Source organism: Manis pentadactyla, chromosome 5 (assembly GCF_030020395.1).
Source record: "Manis pentadactyla isolate mManPen7 chromosome 5, mManPen7.hap1, whole genome shotgun sequence".
NCBI lineage: Eukaryota > Metazoa > Chordata > Mammalia > Pholidota > Manidae > Manis > Manis pentadactyla.
The window spans coordinates 73986022-74006088 of NC_080023.1; the positions used below are offsets into that span (position 1 = coordinate 73986022).

Sequence of the window (20067 nt, forward strand, 5' to 3'; positions counted from 1 at the left end):
TTGTTTTGATTCTGGATTTGGAAATTCTCATTTGATTGTCCAGTAACAATAACTTAGTTCTGTATATTAAGTTTTTTTATTTTTTTAAAATGCCTTTACAGAGGGAGAAGGGGATTGAGGGGTATGTTTAGTACACATGGTGTGAGGGGTCACAGGGAAAACAGTGTGGCACAAAGGCAAATAGGGAATCTATGATATCTTACTACACTTATAGACAGTGACTACAATGGGGTATGGGTGGGGACTTGATAATATGAGTAAATGTAGTAACCACATTGTTTTTTCATGTGAAACCTTCATAAAAGTATATATCAATACCTTAATAAAAAATCTAAAAAATGCCTTTACATCTTGCTTAACACTTGAATTAACTGTTTGAATTATAAAATCACTATTATATTTTATAATATCTACTTTATTGATGAGTAAACTTGGTACTAGGAAATTAAATCATTTGTTCAAATTCATATAGAAAGTAAGTGGCAGAACAGAAAGTAGGTTCAGAACTTCTAGGGTGTGCTACAGAATTCTGTTATACATCACAGTGCTTATTCTATTCTACATGAGTTTTTAAAATATTTCATAAGATACAAATATTTTTAGAAATAAAATTCAAATGAAAGAGAGAGTTTGTCTTTTCTTGTTTTTATGAACACATCAACACTATATGGCTAAAATAGACATACAAATTCAACAATGAATGACCCAGCATTGCAAAAATCTGTAAAATAAAACTATAATTTACATTCAATACATATTGGAGATAAAATACTGATGAATATAGGAACATTTAAATTTTAACAACTGATTCCTCATGTTATTTCTTAATAGATTAAATCTTCCTATCAATATTTTTCTAATATGCCGTACTCCTATTGAGATGTCAAAGGTTGTATTTTAAAATCACCTAACACTGTAACTCAGTAATGGCCTGTCTTTTCAAGTCTCTATTATTTATTCATAACAATTTCTTTTATTGTTTTTTGTGGTCTATTTTCTGGGTATTACTTGATGATCACTTAGGAATCTGTACCTGTTCAGTAGCTCTTCCTCTCCACCACACCCACCAGCAGACTCCTCGATCACTGAAATACTTAGTTATTTCTGTTTCTAAAATATTCAAGCCAGTTCCTCATGGTCAGGTAGCAGGAGCACCATTCCCCACCATTCCCTGAACTCCCGCAGTTCTAACTTTACAAGTACTGACTTCCTGATGACATTTGCTCAGTGCTGAGCAATGAATGTGCATCACCCTCAACTGCCCTGCTTCTGCCTCCCCACCCCTTCTCCTTTCTTAGCTCTTCATTCAGCTCCCACTGTTTTTCTGTGTGCAGAGGAAAACATGCACCCAAACCAATAGGCCTGCAGCTTTATGGCAATGCAGGCACATTGCTGGCTGTCTTCAGCATTTAGTTATTTCTAAAACGGGTTTATTAGCATCCTCCCCTTCTTCACCTTTCATAAATCCTGCCAGCTGAGTTCTCTACTGCCAGACTGATAAAACGCTGCAAAAGAGAGTCGTATAACCCTGGGAACTAGTTATACTACAAAGTCATGCTATTAATCTCAGCATGAAACTCAACACTGCACGGCAACCTTTTAAGTTACCTTTAAGGGATTTTTCACTTGCATTTCCACAGACACTGTTGCAAATCTTCTTCAGTCTCTAAGTACCTCACCTCTTGAATATACTGAGAAAGTCAAGATCATCAAATATGAGTGAGTGCCTCTGGTCTTCTTTGCTAGGCTCATGGGCTTAAGTGCCCACCTCCCTGCCACATACACACATACACAATGCACACACATCTTCCCTCATTCTTTTTGACTTCCCAGTGTAGGAGAGAAGGTCCTCACACATAAGACAGCCCTCTTATCTATGTATTGGATCCCATCATTTTCTCCTTCCTTTGGAAAAAGCCTGATCTCTCCTACATCTTAAATCTGTTCCCCTAGGGACATCTGAGGCATCTGAGTCAGTGTCCACCAGCCTTACAGCAGTCCTGCCCTCTGGTCTGTGGTGCTATTTCCCTCTGCTTCCTACCAACAGCTTCCCCTAGACCCTCCTCCGCTGCTCCCACTTCCTCTGAAACCACTGACTCCTCCACCTCATGCCAGTGGACTTCAGACCTTACTACTTTTCTGAAACTTCTTTTAAGGCTACCAATGCTCTTTTGCCTACTAAATCTGAATGTCTTTTCTTAGATCTCTTCCTTTTTTTTTAACTTTTCAGAAACACCCGCCTTCAGTTTTCTGAAAGTCTTGGCTCTCTGTGATCTTTCCTAGGAATTCCCCAAACATCCCTGATCAGTCCACCCTCATTTTATTTCACTTGTCTTCCTCCTCTCTTACCCGCTCCTTGCCTCACCTTCCAGCCCAACACCATTCAATGCAGGCATTCTGCCGGGGCTTAGTAAATTATGCTCTTGGGGACTCGATCCTGCTTTACCACAGACAGGCAGTGTAAACTTGGGCAAGCTGTATTAAAAGCTCTTAGATTGTTCCGAGGATTAAATGAGATCACATATGCAAAGCACATAGAATAGTGCCTGGCAAATAACAAGTGCTAAGTAATTATTAGTATTACCCTAATCATCACTTTCAAAGCCTCATATTATTTGATTCCCAAATTACTCCTCCTTCTGGGCCCTCTTGTTAATGATGTTATTATTCTCTTTATGAATCACATCTAAAATGTGAGTCACCTTTCCTCCCTCCTCTCCTCTCCTTAACCATGGAATGTCTCTTTAATTCGTCAGTCTTGGTCATTTCCAGTATTATGATAACCTTCGAAACGATATTTCTGCCTCCATTCACCCTGTTTCCAATGCATACATCCCACTATTAGAGTGAATTTCCTACTGTGATGGTGGTCTGGTCACCACTCCTCTGCTCAAAAGCTTCAATAGCTCCCAGGTACTTCTTCAATGTACCCCAATTCTTTCAACATTATATTAAAATAATTTATCTTAATTTCTTCACATATCTTATGATGTTTCTCTTTCTCTCCCACAGTTTATTACTGAATATATATATTACCTCCCTATGGAAATGTAAGTTCTCTGGTACAAGAACTATATCCTTCCTGTAACCACAACACCGAGTAAGTGTTGAATGAATTAATTGATGAATCAAATATTCTTCCAGAGACTGAAGCTTAGCTCCTTTGATTAGATTTTCATTTATCAAGCAATATTTCTATCCACTATTTAACATTTGCAGGTTTACCCTTAAGAAAAAGTAGATGCCTCATGTAGGTTCAAATAAAGGATAATGATAACCAGTAACTGATAACAGATATAAACTACTGGGGTTACACCTTGATGCGCAGTCTCAGATATGTAAAAGGAAAGATTCTATCCAAACTCTTGAAATCTTTCAATTTTACATTATCTAATATCTCCTAGGTTGTCTGTTTCCTTTTCCATACTTCAGCTAACGTGAAGACTTCTAATATTCTTACATAACTTCTTCAACAGATTCCAAGTGTTTGGTAATATGTGTGTTTGCCCTTTGCTATCAAGAGCAACAGTTGGTCCAAAAACGATGCAGCTGCATTCATTTGCTTTAATTTCAACATCAATTTGAAACTATCAAAGACGAAGAATACTTCTTGGCCACATTAATTTGTTTTCATATACTGTTTTAAGATCAGACTGGTTTGTTTCTTCAGACAAAATGATATATTAAAATAATTTTTCTTACAAGTTGGGTAAGAAGGTGCTTCTGAGGCCAAGTTTCTTCCACATATTTTTATCAATCTTCGTAAATGCACTAAGGAGCTATGCCTTCTACAAGAGAGTCACATAGTATTCATAAATGGTAATGAATAAATCAGGAGTTTTTCAAAATAGGAGGGCTTTGTGATCATGAAGCCAAGATTGACAGGGGACACAGAATATTCTAGGCTTGCTGCATAGGATCCTGATATAACTTCCTCTCCAGCCACTGTTAGAACTATAGTGAATTCCAGGGCCCATTAGAGGACATCATCATCAACAATGAAAAAATGTCAAAATAAAGGGGGTGGGGAGAGGGAAGAATGAAAGGGGTGGTATACATAAGGCCACTAGCATTTATTGAGAATCTATGCTGTGCTTATTTTAATAGATGTGGAAATGAAGTTCACTAACCTGAGCACTCAGCTAGGAAGTGGCTGACATGAAGCCAACAACTGAATGCCACAGAATTTTCACTAATCAACAGCTCTTAAAGATAGCGAAGTAGAATACTTACTCATTGGTAACACATACTATCAATTGGCTATAGGAAATAATCCTTTCTTTTGGCCTGAAGGCTATATTTAGGTAAGAGTGCATATACTGAATAAAGACTGTACATTTTGACAATGGTTGCATGAACCAGACCTACATGGGATCAGGACGAACCTGTACTGCTACACTGTGTGTGTGTGTGTGTGTGTGAAGACAGTTGTGGTTGCAGTGGGGGAAAGAAGTGGCTAGGGTGGGGTGTTGAGGGAAAGAGGAAGGTAGGAAAGAAAAAAAAGATGGAAAAATAGGCTTTAAATTATATGCTTAATCATATTCCTTTTATTAAGAAATTGATATATGGAAATGACAGATCGGCTGTCAGTAGTTTTTATGTGAAAACTATAATATTTCTTAACTCAAAGAATAATTATAAGACTGTATAAAAGAACACAAGATAGGGAAATTCAGAACAGGCTCATGCTCATAGAAATGAGTTTCTAGTTGGGTAAAGGATTTTCTTCAGTAACAGCAGAAATAAACATGCTTGCTTACTTAAGACCCAAATAAAAAATACTTACAAAATCAACATAATTAAAATGTTTCCTCATTTATTAGACTTACGTAGTCTATAGAGGAAGACGGCTGAAAAAAATCCTTTGGGGGTAAAAATTATATAATTAATTTTCCAAAGATACCTCTTTAATTCTAATGATGGATTCCACTTTTGAAACTGTGTATGGGCTTCCTTTGTCAAACTATCTCTGACTAGGCTTATTAGACTGTCAGATGGTTCCCAGGGTTCATCTGTTTAGATTCTAAAACCGTGCAGAGCTGAGATGGAGAGCTGGAGGAGGGCATGGCTGGAGATGCAGCAAGGTTCAAAGGCTGTGACGCTGGAGACGCACTATTCAGGGTTCCCTTCTTTTCCCTACTGACGGCTCTGATTTCACCAACTGGCTCCAACTTTCTAATATAGAAAGGGAGACTCAAAGCACTCACCAGAAAGACTGAGTAATGATGTCAAGTCAAAAAACAAGTAATTACAATTTATGGCACATGAACACACATTATCTAGAAATTCACTTCACCTAGAAGCTTCCTCTATTTTTCTTTAAAAAAATGCAAATTTATTATAACAACTGAAAGACTGCAATTTCTTCATAAAAAGTGGTTAAAAATAAATTATTTGAGACAACTTACATAATTGTTCCCCAACTTTCTGGGACAGGGAAAAATCCACATTTTGCCAGATGGAATCTCAGTTAGTGATCTCTGCCAATGAGTAAGTGCTCAAGCACATTTTCCTGGAATGGGACTCCCTGGGCATGACTTTCTCCAAATCTCCCTTGGGAGTCCAGATAATAGTGTTTCTGTTCTCATAAAATAAGTTATGTCCCACACAACAGCTGCCGCCACACCTGAGATCAGCTGCCTTAAGATTGTCCCACTGACCTTTCACCCTGTTAAATGCTACTTCCTAGCAGAGGAGAAGCAGGCAGGCTTCAGCAGGGTTTCCTTAGCAAAATGTCAAAATTGTTTAGTGTGATATGGTAACTGATTAGCTGAATCTGTATCCATAAAACATAAACTCTTCATATTTCTGAAACAGGAAATACTGAGCTAGAGCACAAAATCTCACAGTGTCAATACACTGGGTGGTAATATTTATTTACTTCTAAATAAAGTGGCATGTTTTGCTTTGAAGCAACCCAATAAGTGAATAAGCAAAAATATATTTAAAAGTAAAATAAGAGGAAGTAGCAATTAGTTGTTACTAAGAATAGTTCACATTAAAAGAGATGACAGTTGTGCCTGAGTGTCAACATCCCCAGTGTTGGGCTGTAACATGATTTGATTAAAAAAAAAATCCTTTAAAATGCAACATCGCAGAGAACTGGACTCACTGCATTACTAGTATATGTATCCTATTTTCTCTTTCTAGTGCTGTTTATGTGCAGCTTATATTATAATTCACAATTAAACTGAAAAAGTTTTTTCCTTGTTGACTAAAGTGAGAATAAGTTGGAAAAAGAAATGTCAAGTAAATTAGGAAATAAACTGGACTTATGAATAAATTACTAAATAAATTTAATAAAACCAATGGTCTGCCCCTAAATAGGCAATGCAGTTGATTATTTAACTAAATAAATGCATTGAAATATTAATTATAATCCCACAGTAACTTTCCTTAATAAAACTTCAGGAGATGACTCTGAAACAAAAATCAATCCAACTTTCAAAGTCTTAAAACAGCCTAGTGAAATGCTTTTGAACAGATATTAGTACATCTGGAAATAGGTATCATCCTAGAATTCAAATCATTCTGTATGAAATGGATAAATAGCATAAAATCTGGCCAAATCAAATAATAACTGAATGGATACTTTGTTACTAAGAAAAGTTTAAGTGAAAAAATATTGTCTCCCCCTCTCCTGTCCATTGGTCCATTACCACAGCCTGTTCTTTTCCATACCCTCTCACCCAACAGTTTACATTTTTATTACTTAATCTCTGGATTACAGATTTTTTGCCTAATCAGTTTTTACTGATTTTGGTCTTTTCCACCCTAAATACACATTGTAAAGAATTGATCTTCCCAAGATACTGATTTAATAATTTCAATGTAAAATCCAAATTCCATACACATGCAAAAAGGGCCCTGTGACGCGACCACCCTATATCCACACACACTGTCACTCCTTCACATGAACTGGGGATCCAGGCAAGTTGAAGTGTTCTTGTCCACTGTTGTGTTCTCCTTCCCCACTTGTTCCCATTTCAGGCATTTCTCTTAGTCTAGGACCCCCTCCTGGACCTAGGCTCACTACTTTTCACTTAATAATCAGTAATATATTTCTGTGAAATTTCTAGTCCTCAGAATTTATTTTTATGCTTGCCTTACATTTTTATCTATGATAATGAGAATTTTAATCATTTGGCTCAAAAGGTGAGTGCCAGGTTTCTCCACTGTAAAAGGAACTTTTCTTTTTGTAATGAAAAATCATCTATAAGATGGTAATTTGAGACTGTGAAAATTTAGATTCCAGATGTTTTTTGAACATATAATTTTGAAGGTAGAGCCCATAGGACTTGCTGGTGAATTGGTGGAGGAAAGAAGAGTAATCAGATATTTTTGGATTGAGTTAACTGGGTAAATGGTAGTATAATATATTGAGATGGGGGGAAACTTGGTAGAAATGGAATTGTTTTTTTTTAGAAAGTAGTATAAATTAGGAGTTCAGTTTTATATAGATTGAGTGTGAGATGCTCATTAAATATCCACTTCAGGCTTGCCAGGTAGCCAGGAAGCATCTGAAATGTGCAGGCTCACAGAGCCCAGGCTCAGAAGACCCTGTGCTTAGTTTAATGCTCTACTGTTGCCATCTTGAAACTCTTAATCGTTTTTAACAAAAGGACCCCACATTTTCACTTTGCTGTGGAAGGCCCTCTAAAATTAATTAGTTGGTCCTACCAATGGATATACCAATTTGGAGTATTGTGGAGAGGTCAGAGATGGAGATATAATTTTGGAAGCCATATGAGTAAAGACAGTATTTAAAACTGTAGACATGGATGACAGTACCTAAGAATGGGCATAGCTTAACATGAGGTATGAAGAGGACTGAGCCCCAACCTTGAGGTCTGGAAAAGAAGACAAATTTGAAAGTAAGACTAAAAGGGGGTGGCAATAAGACCAGAGGGAAAATGGGAGAGTGTGGTTTTGCAGAAGCAGAGAGAAGAAAGTTTTTCAAAAGGGAGTGAGCAATTGGGTCAAATGCTGCTGGGAGATAGAGTAAGACGAGAATAGCAGACTGACCTTTGGATTCAGCAAGATGGAAATTGGTGGTGTCTTTAACAAGAACAATTTCAGTGGTGCGTGGGTTGAAAAAAGGAATGGGAGGAAAGGGTATGAAGACAGCAAGTACATATAATCCCTCATCAGAGATTTGCTCTAAAGGAAAAGAGGGATATTGTTGCTAGGGAAGGACTTTTCCAAAATGTTGAGTTTTCTATGCTGATGGGAAGAGTCTGGAGGACAGAAACTGATGTCATAGAGGAGGAAATGATTATTAGAACACAGTTATTGAGTGATTGAAAGAGAATAAGATTCAGAGAATAAGCACAAGGGTTGAACCCAAAGAGGATCAAGTTCTGTTCACCCACTGTAGCAGGAGAGAAGGCAGAGAGTAAGAATACAGATATGGACACACTAGTAGGTTTGGGAGGTAGGAGAGTAAGAGGAGTCTCTTCTGATTGCTGTGTGAAATAAGAGAAAACCTTTGGATAGTGCTGTAATATTTTATAGATCTAAGGCATGCTCATTTCTCTATTAAACTGAAGTTTTCAGAAAACAAAGGTGGTGAGAGAAGAGAACAGCTAGCTAGGATGCTTAGTTCTGTTTCTGTTTTTCTAAAATCAGGTTCAGATTTTTGACAAGGGGAGCAAAAAGGCAATTCAATAGTCTTTTCAGCAAATGAGGCTGGGACAACTGGATAGCCACATGCAAAAGAATGAAGTTTCCTGTACCTCATGTCATACATAGAAATTAACTCAAAACGGATCATATTACCTAAGGAGAAGACTTCTTTGTTTTTATAACATCTCTATTATGTCACTTTGAAACTTCCTGCATTATATACTTTTGTAAACTACATATAAATTTGGCTCACTTAATGGACTGGGAAATCACTAAAGATTAGAAGCTTTGTCTTAGTTCTTTCTGGCTTCTCAGGGCTCAGCACAAAATGTGCAGAACACAGAATGTGCTCACCAAGAGTCCATGGACTTTGAATTGCTAAAATAAATTCTGTTAAGAATACAGAAGTCCAGATAAACTTTGGTGATATATAAGCTACTAGAAATGACCTGCAAATGTGATAATAAATTTCTTTACCATTACTTACTTTCTCTTTTATCAACCATTCATATTATAAAAAGAAAAAATGTTTTTAAATTGAAGTTTGGATCCCAGTGAAATATCAAAATTTGAATAGAGCAATTGTATTGAGTAGGAGACTTTGGCAAATGGGTAGGGAACTATTTGTTCTTTAATAATCAAAATATTTAGAGAAATACCAGAGACTTTCATTTTAAACTATAAGAATAAAAGGCAATTGAAGTTAAACACTGGAAAATATTTTTAGTGGGCATTCAGCTTAGTTTTTCTAAGAAGACCTCAGAATAATTATCACGGGAGCTAGTGGTGGTTAAGAACAGATTAGAAAGCTATCTATAGACTTAGACATTTTTTTTCTAATCCAGTCTGGGACCTTGGGACCTTTTTCAAACGTATTTTTCTTAAATCTTTGTTATGAAGGCCAAAGAATGGGAACACCTTCAGAAAATGTTGGTTCTGTAGGGGAACTGTGTGCTGAGGCTTGCTACTATGCTTTTCACAAGCTTCTTTTAAATTCTCTTTCCTCATGTGGGAGCTACTGCAGTAAATGCTGCAGGGTCAGAAGCCATTTATAATATTTGATAATTTTTCAAATGATATTGCATATGATGAAGTTATGAATCTTGTAGCTAAGAATACTACTTGCATTTCAGCTTCACCAGTCAGCTAAAAATTCTGAAACTTGGCTCCATATAGCACAGAGTGAAACACTAGAGGGAACAACACATGCTCAGGAAGTAATTGGAGGCCTTTTATAAAGTACAAACACGGGGTCACTAGGCCTTCTTTCTGCTGTTGGCTGGACTTCAGAAATGAAGAAAGTCATCGTTAATTGCAGGAGTTAATAGATTAGATAGCTGGAAAGACAATGGGTAGAGTTAATATTGCTGAATACTGATTCATTATTAATATCACTGAAAGTCTAAATCTCACAAAATGTACTATTGTTATATGTGACTAAAATATTAAGTGCTGTTTGGCAAACATCACAAGGTACACACTTCCTGCCACAAGGGCAGAGAGTGGCACAGAGGTGTTAGGAGCCTCGTAAAACAATGGATTTCTCCTACATAAATAAGTAGCAGATTACTGATAGAAATGCCACATCAGGGTCAGAGGCTTGGGAGGATGGCACAGAGATTAAGTGGGGATGATAAGGGCACAGTGGCATCTCTATGGGTGGGCCGGACAAGCTGCCCTTGGGTGAGCACTTTCCAAGGCTGAAAGACAGAAAATCGGTACATTAAATTCTCTTCCTTAGAATCACACCTCAACCGCTGAGAGGTCTAGGTCAGCTAGATGAAGACAATGGAACTTAAATTGAAATTGAACATATAAAACATCACAGCAGTAATGACTATGGCAGCAGCGGGTAAGTACATGCCTCCTACACCCAGAAGACACAGGCCCTCTTTGTCAGGAAGTCACAATCAGGGTGAAGTATAAGCACAGACAGGGGAAACAACTCAAGACAGAAGACAGGCAGGAAATAATCGCAAAATAATCAGAAGACATAGTAATTTCAGCCTCTCAACTAAAAATGTAATCTTGGATAACTCCTTTAACTAAATAAGTATTATGAACTATTTCAAAAGCATGGTTTCTTCATCCTAGGTTCCTTTTCAGATCCTTTTCAGAAAACAGAGGCATAGGACCAACTTGTGTGAAGAAAATGGATCCAGGAGTTTAGTGGAATGCAGTAATGATCAGCCACAAGGTGATGGAGGCCTAAGTTAGAGATCATGGGGGAAAATGGGGAAAGCGATACTGGAGGTACTGTAAAGGAAATACTGACAAGATTTGGTGACTGATTATATAAAAGGCTTTGAGTCTAGTTGTTGTCAATATGAAACATACAGCCAAGTTGAATGAAAGATGAGAAAATGAGTTGTGTTTGGGCACAGTCAGTTTATGGTAAAGTCTTAAGTGTAGATGGTTGGTAGGCACCAGAAACCTAGACTTGAGTTCAGGTCTGAGATACTGATCTGAATATTGTCATGCTGTGACTAGATCAGCAGACAGACAGGGAGCAGGTATCCAAGGAAGAAGACTTGGAGATCACTGAATTTAGAGACAGAAAGGGTAGGGATGTCATAGAAGGGAGAAAAAATACAGGAAGTGGGAATATTTGAAGGATTTGTGAAGCACCATAATACTCTCAGTATGATGAAACTGTTTTTTCATCTCTAATATATAAATACATTGAAAGAAGTCTAGGAGAATATACAATCATCCTTATTAAATAGCAGGCACCCTGGGGGAGAGAAGAGGGTGGAGCAAGACATTCAGTGGGAACTTTAGGCTTTTTAGTGATGTTTTAAATTGTTATAAGAATATATATATTCCCTATATACTTCAAAAGTACTGAAAAACAGAATAAATATATAAGAAAGGACTTTTAGGAGAGAACAACCTCTCAGGCAGAACATGCTCTCCCAGGAAAAAACTTGTTTTCAATACATACTGAAAACTGATTTATTGTAGTTTCTCTCATTTATCAATCAAATTAGAAACACCTCTGTAATATAAGCAAAGATAGTTTCTTTAACTCCATATTCATCATCATGTTATTTTAGGTAAATAGTTGGCAAAGTGGTAGCTATTTTATTCCCATTATAGGAAATGAAAGTGTTTTAATCACTCTTAATTGCTTTACTTATTTACATAAGAGCCAAAACCAAAATTTTTATTAATCATCAATGTGTCTACAGGACACTCACCTATAGGAAAAGAGACTATGAACTTTGACACAGAAGTGTACCAGTAACCTTTCTGCTTTCCAACAGTAGACCTATGACTTTATTTTGTGAAAGCCCCAAGATGGGGATTTTCTTTTTGTTTCTGTGTTTCATTGAAATACTGATCTGTCAGTAACTTTTGATTATAGCACAGTGCACCACAACCTGAATCCTTCCAGGGATGAAAAAACAAGAGCTTTCCCTGCCCACTTCTCCTCCATCCCTATGAATCACCTTTAGGAGGGCCTGACCTTTACACCTGCCACCTCACTCTTACATTCAACAGAAAGTACAAAGGAATAATTTATCTTAAAATTTAAAAAGCACCAAATACAATGGGGAAAAGGTAGCCTCTTCTTCAACAACTAGTGTTGAGAAAACTGGACAGCTACATGTAAGAGTGAAACTGGATTACTGTCTAACTCCATACACAAAAGTAAACTCAAAATGAATCAAAGACCTGAATATAAGTTATGAAACCATAAAACTCACAGAGGAAAACATATGCAAAAAAATCTCTTGAATATAAACATGAGAAGGTTTTTCCTGAACACATCTCCTCGGTCAATGAAAACAAAATAAAAACTGAACAAGTGGGACTACATCAAACTAAAAAGCTTCTGTACCGCAAAGGACACTATCAACAGAACAAGAAAGCATCTCCTACAGTATGGGAGAATATATTTGTCAATGATTTATCCAATAAAGAGTTAACATCCCAAATATATAAAGACCTCATATACCTCAGCACCCCAAAACAAATAACCTGATTAAAAAATGGGTGGGGAACCTGAACAGATATTTTTCCAAAAAAGAAATAAAGATGGCCAACAGGTACCTAAAAAGGTGCTCCACATCGCTAATCATCAGGGAAATACAAATCAAAACCACAATGAGATATCAACTCACACAATTAGAATGGTCACTATCCAAAAGACAAGAAATAACAAATGTTGGTGAGGATGCGGAGAAATGGGAACCACCTACACTGTTAGTGGGAATGTAAATCAGTGCAACCTCTGTGCAAAGCATTATGGACATTCCTCAAAAAACTAAAAATAGAAATACCATTCTATTCACTAAGTTCACATCTAGGAATTTACCTGAAGAAAACAAGTTCTCTGATTAGAAAATATATATGCACCCCATGTTTATTGTAGCACTATTTGCAATAGCCAAGATATGGAAGCAACCTAAGTGCCCACCAATAGATGAATGGATAAAGAAGAGGTGGTACATATACACAATGGAATATTTTTCAACCATAAAAAGAAAAGAAGTCCTACCATTTGCAACAACATGGATGGATCTAGAGGGTATTATTCTGAGTGAAAAGAGCCAGGCAGAAAAGACAAATGCCAAATTATTTCACTCCTTTGTGGAGTATTAAAATGAAGTAAAACAGAAGGAACAAAAAAAGCAGCAGACTCCATTGACAGTGAGAAAGTTACTAAAGGGGAAGGGTTGGAGAGGTTGGGTGGGGAGGGAAAGGGGATTAAGGGGCACTACAATTTGCAATCACAACATAGGTAGGTCACTGGGAAGGCAGTATGATGTGGAGAATACAATCAGTGACTCTGTAACATTTTACTACGTTGATAAACAGTGACCGCAATGGAAGGGCTGAGGTCTTGATAATATGGGTGAAGTCTGAACCACTGTTTTGTGTATGTGAAGCCATCATAAGATTGTATATCAATGACACTTTAATTTAAGAAAAAGTTTAACATGCACAACTTTCTCTGCAGGTACCATTTACTTATAAAAATAGTTGTATTTTAGCAATTTGCGATCAAGTGACTTTCTTCTTAAAGCATATCTATTTCTCCTTACCGCAACACTTTTTTGTATTTGTATTTTTTTTAAACAATGTTATTGAGGTATATTTTGTGTAAAAGAAAATTCACCTTTTCAAGTGTACAGTTCAATGATTTTTAGTAACTTTACCAAGTGGTATAACTCTCACCCAAAGCAATTTCAGAATATTTTTATTCCCCAAATACGGTCCTTCAGAGCATTTATAGTTAATCTCTGTCCATCTCTGGTCCTCCCAACCCCAGACAATTGCAACTCTACCTTCTGTTTCTATATTGCCATTCTGGACATTTCACATAAATGGAATCATACAATATATGATTTCTTTAGACTTTCTTCTGACTTTGTAGAACTAGAAATTTTCCTGTGTCTTTTAAGGAAAACACACATTTAAGGAAATACATTACCTTTCAAATAAAACACTAGAAAAAATACTCTTTAACATCTAAAAGGCTAAAAGCATTAATCTTGTTCTCTAAGTTCTAAAATTAAAAGATTTTTAAAGTAATATTATAATAAAGTGCTAGACATGGTGTGGGGGCGGGGGTCATGGGGAAGACAGTGTAGCACAGAGAAGTAGTGACTCTGTAGCATCTTACTACACTGATGGACAGTGACTGCAGTGGGGTATGGGGGGGACTCGATAATATGGGTGAATGTAGCAACCACATTGTTTTTCTTGTGAAATCTTCATGAGTGTATATCAATTATATCTTAATAAAAAAATACAGTGCTAGAAACATAAAAAAATTATTTTTATCTATTTTACATGTTGGAACAGATAATAAGATAGCTAACTCTGAATAATGTCAAATCACTTTAACATCTCAGATTTTACATATAATACAGAGCTTTTCCCTTTACTTCTTTAGGAAGGATATGGAACTTCTCCTTCCAGGAAAATTTTTAAATGGCCTGTTTCTTAACACATTAAACTGTAGTTAATACCTGGAGTTTAATTTTTTATTTTCTTCCTCCATATTTTTAAAAGGAGTAAGATAAGAATATCATGTGTAGTGAGAGGGACGGGACCGTTCCAGCCTTGCTTAAGGGATGCACTGGTTCAATAACCTAATTTCTCTGAGTGTCTCTTACCCTCCGAACTTGCACACTGTACTCATACTGTGGAGAAGGACAGGAATTTACTCTTTTCAAGTAGGCATGTCCGATTAGAAATTATGCTTTTCAGTCTACTGTGAATTTTACTAATGAACACACCTTAATTACAAAAAGGAATTTTTAACAATGTTTTAGTCTTTGACAGCAAAAATTACTGCTGTCACTTTTAGATGAAAAGCTAATGCTTTCAGTGAGTGGAGTGGACACATCTTGAAGAACTTTTGTCTTTGGCTTAGGATTTAGTGTTGATCACTCCACTGAGCTTTAACAAAATCAATAGATAGCAATCCTTAGGCTCTTTTCATGAAGGCACTCTAATTGTGAGAGATTCTATGAAGATTAGAAAAATGATTGTTGTTTATATGATTGTATCCTCAATGCCAATTTTAGGTAGACAAATACAGAGAAAAAAGTTAATTACCTAAATAATGTTCCAAGATAGAAATCAGCCAGAGAGCAATAATGATATCCAGCTCCTCTTTGGACTCTCAGAACACATTTTAAAATGTGTTACTCTTCTACACTTTTATTTTTACTGCCACTATCTGAAGAGTAGAAAAATAACAACTACTTGTTGATGACAATTTATATTTCTATTACATATCTGGAAGAAATGGGACTATGTATAATAGTTGAAATGAGGAAGAAAAAAAGATCAAAGTGAGGCAACTTGGCAAAAAGTGCTGAACAATGTCTGAACTCTAAAAATTCAAAGTTATCAAAAACACAGTTAGCCAAAGGTTTTTTTCTTAGTTTTATCTTTGTTGTTAACTGATACAGTAACTCTGTTGAAAACCAAATTATTATATAAAAATGTGTTGCACTGATTTTAATAAGTGCAAATTGAATGATTTTTGCTTTGTGAAGTAAATCAAACTTACCAGATCACAGGTCAAACAAGAATAGATTTTGCTGAATTTTTTCCTGTCTCAAAGAGCAACTAAAAAAAAAAAAAATCAGTACTAGGAAAAGCCTAGCTAAATGCTTCTTGACAAATACTTGAAAAAAAAATTGGCAAGCGGAAGTAAAGATTGCATTAGGGACAAGGGGCATAGCATGTACTTAATAAACATTGCTAACCTTTGTGTTTAAGACAGTGCAACTAACAAACTGGTAAGGAGAAAAGTGTAAACTTCCCTAAAGAAAAGATATAGAGAAAATTATGTGTGCACAAAACACACACACTCTTCATCTTGAAAAGTTATGAAATTGACCAATAACTAAATGAAAACAGCTTCATAAGTGTTTGAGGTGATACGTTTTTGAAATGAAAGTAGGCATAAAATCTATTATATCACTTCAAATATATGTAAAACATTAAAAATTTATTTTTGGTTAAATTTATTTTAATGATCTCCACTTGTGTTTTGATAATGTGTATGACAAAAATTTACCCTGACATGATGGATAGGGAGACAAGAAGGTGGATGGATGAGTTTCTGCATGGTGTGAGTAGCAAGGTTTCTATCTAAACCTTTAAGGATGCCAGATGTAAAGGAGTCTGTTCTTCAAAGCTGTCCTTTAAAAAACTGGGAAGTACATATAAGAAATTCATAAATTCTAATACGCATTTGTTCTAACTGGAGATATGCTGACCAGAGGGACGAATAGTGGCTAGAGAACATTAGCTGCTGCTTCTCTCCAAAATCTCACCTCTTGATTTGTATCTCAAAAACACAATTTTATTCTCCAAACAGGAAGCTCTTTTCTTGTTACTTTTAGAAGCAGGAAACTTTATCCCTTTCATTTTCTGACTGGATGAATAATGATATAAACAACAAACAAGTTAATTTTTCATTTCATTATCTCACTTAACAGCATTCTTGGCATAATTCTTTACAAAGTAATTTGCGAAGGTAACAGCTACACTACCTCTTGTCACCCAGCCAGTTTACCTTGATTTTTAAACAGAAGAAGATCACTTTTAAAAGGCCCAGTGTTTTGGATCTGTGCTTCTTATTCTTTTCTGAACATTTGCTCACCGACCAAGCCTGGTTCCTCTACCGATCACACCGTTACCCCTTCTCGGGGAAGCCCGTGCCCTGCCACCAGGTGGGGAGCCCAGTGGTTCGCAGAGGCCACCACAGGAAGAGCGCTCATTGAGTTGCACACAGGCGGTGCGCCTGCCTCTCTCCGGCTGTCCTCTGGTCTCTGAATTCCCACCTGGAGGCCTTGCTCTATTATCTCCTGGCTTCTAACATCAGCTTCCTTATCTCCATGGACTCTGCCTGTTATGCATACAAACCTGCCTATTATTTCATTCATTAAAATATTGCAATAACCCACAAAAGCCAAATAAACAAAAATCCCAGTGCTTTCTGGACCAAGTCCACTCCTCTAAGCAAGAGCCTGTTTTTCCCTTCCCTTTGAGGCAGGACGTCTTGTCCGCACCTCCTCCTCCCGAGTCGCCATGCAGGCTCTCGGTTTGCACATCACCTCAGGGCCTCCTTGCTAGCCTCCCGGCGCTTCTCACTGTTCCTTTCATCTTTCCTTCTGAGGCTGCCACAGGATCTTTTATAAAATACAAGTTTGACTGTATCATTTTCCTGCTTATATTTCCGCACTCTCGCTTCCCACCATTTTTTCAAGAGAATCAAACCCCTTGCTGTGGGGACCAGTTTTTGATGATTTGCCCCATTTAGCTTAATTGTTTACCTCCCTTCAGCCTCCCCTCTGTTGCAAACTCCAGAGGTCCTGAATCCACGGCTGTACTTGAAGCTCCCTCCGAGCTGTCCTGCACGTGCTGTTTTCCCTTCCAGGAGCACCCTTGTCTCAATTTCCCTACCCACAAAACCTCTACTGATCCTCCTCGCTTTGACTCCAAGCTGCCCTCTCAGAAGCCTTCTGGACCCTCTGCCACCGTGCGGTCTGTGCCCCGCGTCTGGCCCCTCGCGGCGCCCTGTGCGCCGCAGCTGCAGCCCAGGAGGAGCGCCTGAAGCTTACTCACGACTTTATCACAGGGCCTGGTACATGACAGGTCTGTAGGATATGTGTGCTGAATGATTATTATTGTATTTTTATTCATTTTTCCCCTGTCTCCCAAGTACGGGACTCTATGGCTCCCATTCTCTGAATCCCAACGCCCAGCCGGTAGACGCCACACACTAGATGTCAATGAAGATCAGGAACTGTTGCAGGAACCAGCGCTGTAACCACCCTCAGACCCCCTGTCTCCCAGCTGCCCCTGCGGGTGACGGGAGATGGCACCTCCTCGTGTGCCTGCTCACTGCGGTTCTGTCACCAAGCCCCACGTGTCTGCACTTTCACTGACTTCCTATTAACTGTAGGAGGAAACCAAGTTCCTGCCTCAGTTTCTGTGAGTAGAAATGTTTTCCTTGATCTTCACAGACTCTCTCCTTCTCCTCCATGTCTCAGCTCAGGCCTTTGTCACCTACTCAAACTAAAGCTGTGTTTGAGTCAGCCTATTATATTAATTTGTTTTAGTTTGTTAATATCTTCACTTATTAGAACTGAAGTAATCTTCTTCCCAGGCTTTTATTCTGTATTTTCTATATGTTTCCCTATTGCCTCCCTCACTGGACCATAAACACAGGGGTCTGGTTGGCTTTGTTCAATCTCAATACCCTGTCCTACGGCAGGTCCTGGAACCAGAGGGTTAAGTGCTGAAGATTTGCTCAATTAGGAAAGACTGGATGCAAAACTACTTCAGGTTGGCACGAAGGTCAAAGATCTGGCCTCATCCCACCTTCCCAGCCTTATTTCCTACTAACTCTTCACATGACATCTGCTTGCTAGTTTCTAAATACCTATATTATAAGCTTTCTAATTGGGCCTAACTATAAGAACTGTGTCTTCTTTTTTTTCCTATTTAAACTATCTTCATCTTAAATCTAGCCCAAACTCCATTCTTTTTTATAAGGCAACCCAAAATGGGGAGCTCCTTAACTATATTATTTATCTATTTAATGTCATAAACATCCTTCATTTTTCTATAGCTATTTTATACTTATAATGGGATTTTTAAAAATGTTTACAAATAAATTTTAGGTTATAAGACAAAACAATTCTTAAAAGGCAAAATTCCCTATGGTAGGAGTAAATAAGAGTCAGCCCTCATCTTACCTATTTCAAGAAAATTGTATGCCTTTTTCTTCAAGTATACCAAAGAAGTTTGATTTCAGGTATAATGGGTGGCATAAGAGACAGTGTTTGAAATTTGCTAATGAGAGTTTGTTCTAGTAACAACTCTGATGTCCACTTTAATTGCAGATAAAATTAACCACTGAACATACTATGAAAATCCATCCAAAAAGTGACTCTTTCAACTTTTAACTGTGAACCTCGCATAGTCCAGTTGATTAAATAATTTGTTATAATCTAGAAAACAAAATATAACCAGGGATGCTCCTGTGGTAGGAGCTATTAGCCAGAAAATTCTCAAAACTTAGAGTGAATCTTAAATACTTTTCCTGATCTACACCCCGCTGACTCCAGAGGCAAATACAAGCAAAAATACCTTCATATATGGCCTTAGGTAACAGACAGAACAACACAACATATAATGGTAAATAAAGGAAAGACACCAACCTGGACACGAACTTTGCACAACTAGCATCTTCTGCTGAATTCATGTCCTCCCAGCAGGGTTTTCTATGACTCAGCCGCAGGCTGACCTGAGGAATGCTATCAGATAGTTCTGGTTGTGGTATCCTGAGGGCCTGACTAGATCCCTCACTCCTGGACTTTGGGATCTAGAAAATAAAAAATTCTTTTTAAGGGGGGCAGAATTTAAAAAAATCTTTCAAATTAAGCTATTGAAATAATTTATTCTAATTTATTAATAATCTAATGTATTAATGACATACTACAAAAATTCAACCCAGGTATGTTATTTAAAATACATATAAAAATTCTTACTTATTTAGCAAAGGGCACAGGGAAGGGATTATGTCAATAGTTCTAAGGGGAATTTTCAAACCATACACAATCCATAGCCCTCTCTGGGATTCTGATACACATCTTCTCCAGCCCTTCCCCTCCTTAGAATACTCATTCTACGTAATGAGAGATCATGAGAGTATACGTGACTGGCAATCTGGATTGAAGGAAAGAAGAAATAGAGTCAGAAGAAAAAACAACAAAAAACTGAGAACCTGAAATAAAAGACCGATGTGAGACTGAGGTTGAGATAAAAATCCATTGCCCACAGAGCTTTTCCAACTAACCTCAGGTCTTAATGACCTTTCCCAACTCTGAATTCCTAACACACACCACTGCACAATCTCCAGCTGATTCTGTTGTCTGATACCTTAATCTTGTTTGTCTCGTT

General features: G+C 37.3%; 1 protein-coding gene across 11 annotated transcripts in view; it reads right to left on the reverse strand.

The window, feature by feature from the left end:
* Positions 1-20067, reverse strand: part of FAM13A (family with sequence similarity 13 member A) — a 354285-nt gene that overhangs the window by 104805 nt on the left and 229413 nt on the right. For 10 of the 11 annotated variants that reach the window (XM_036922105.2, XM_057502438.1, XM_036922104.2 and 7 more), the window contains one exon: positions 19326-19489. The exons of the other annotated variant lie outside the window; for it this stretch is intronic. In XM_036922105.2, coding sequence (XP_036778000.2) covers positions 19326-19489 — 164 coding nt within the window. The remainder of the gene's footprint in view (positions 1-19325; positions 19490-20067) is intronic. 11 annotated transcript variants of the gene reach the window in all.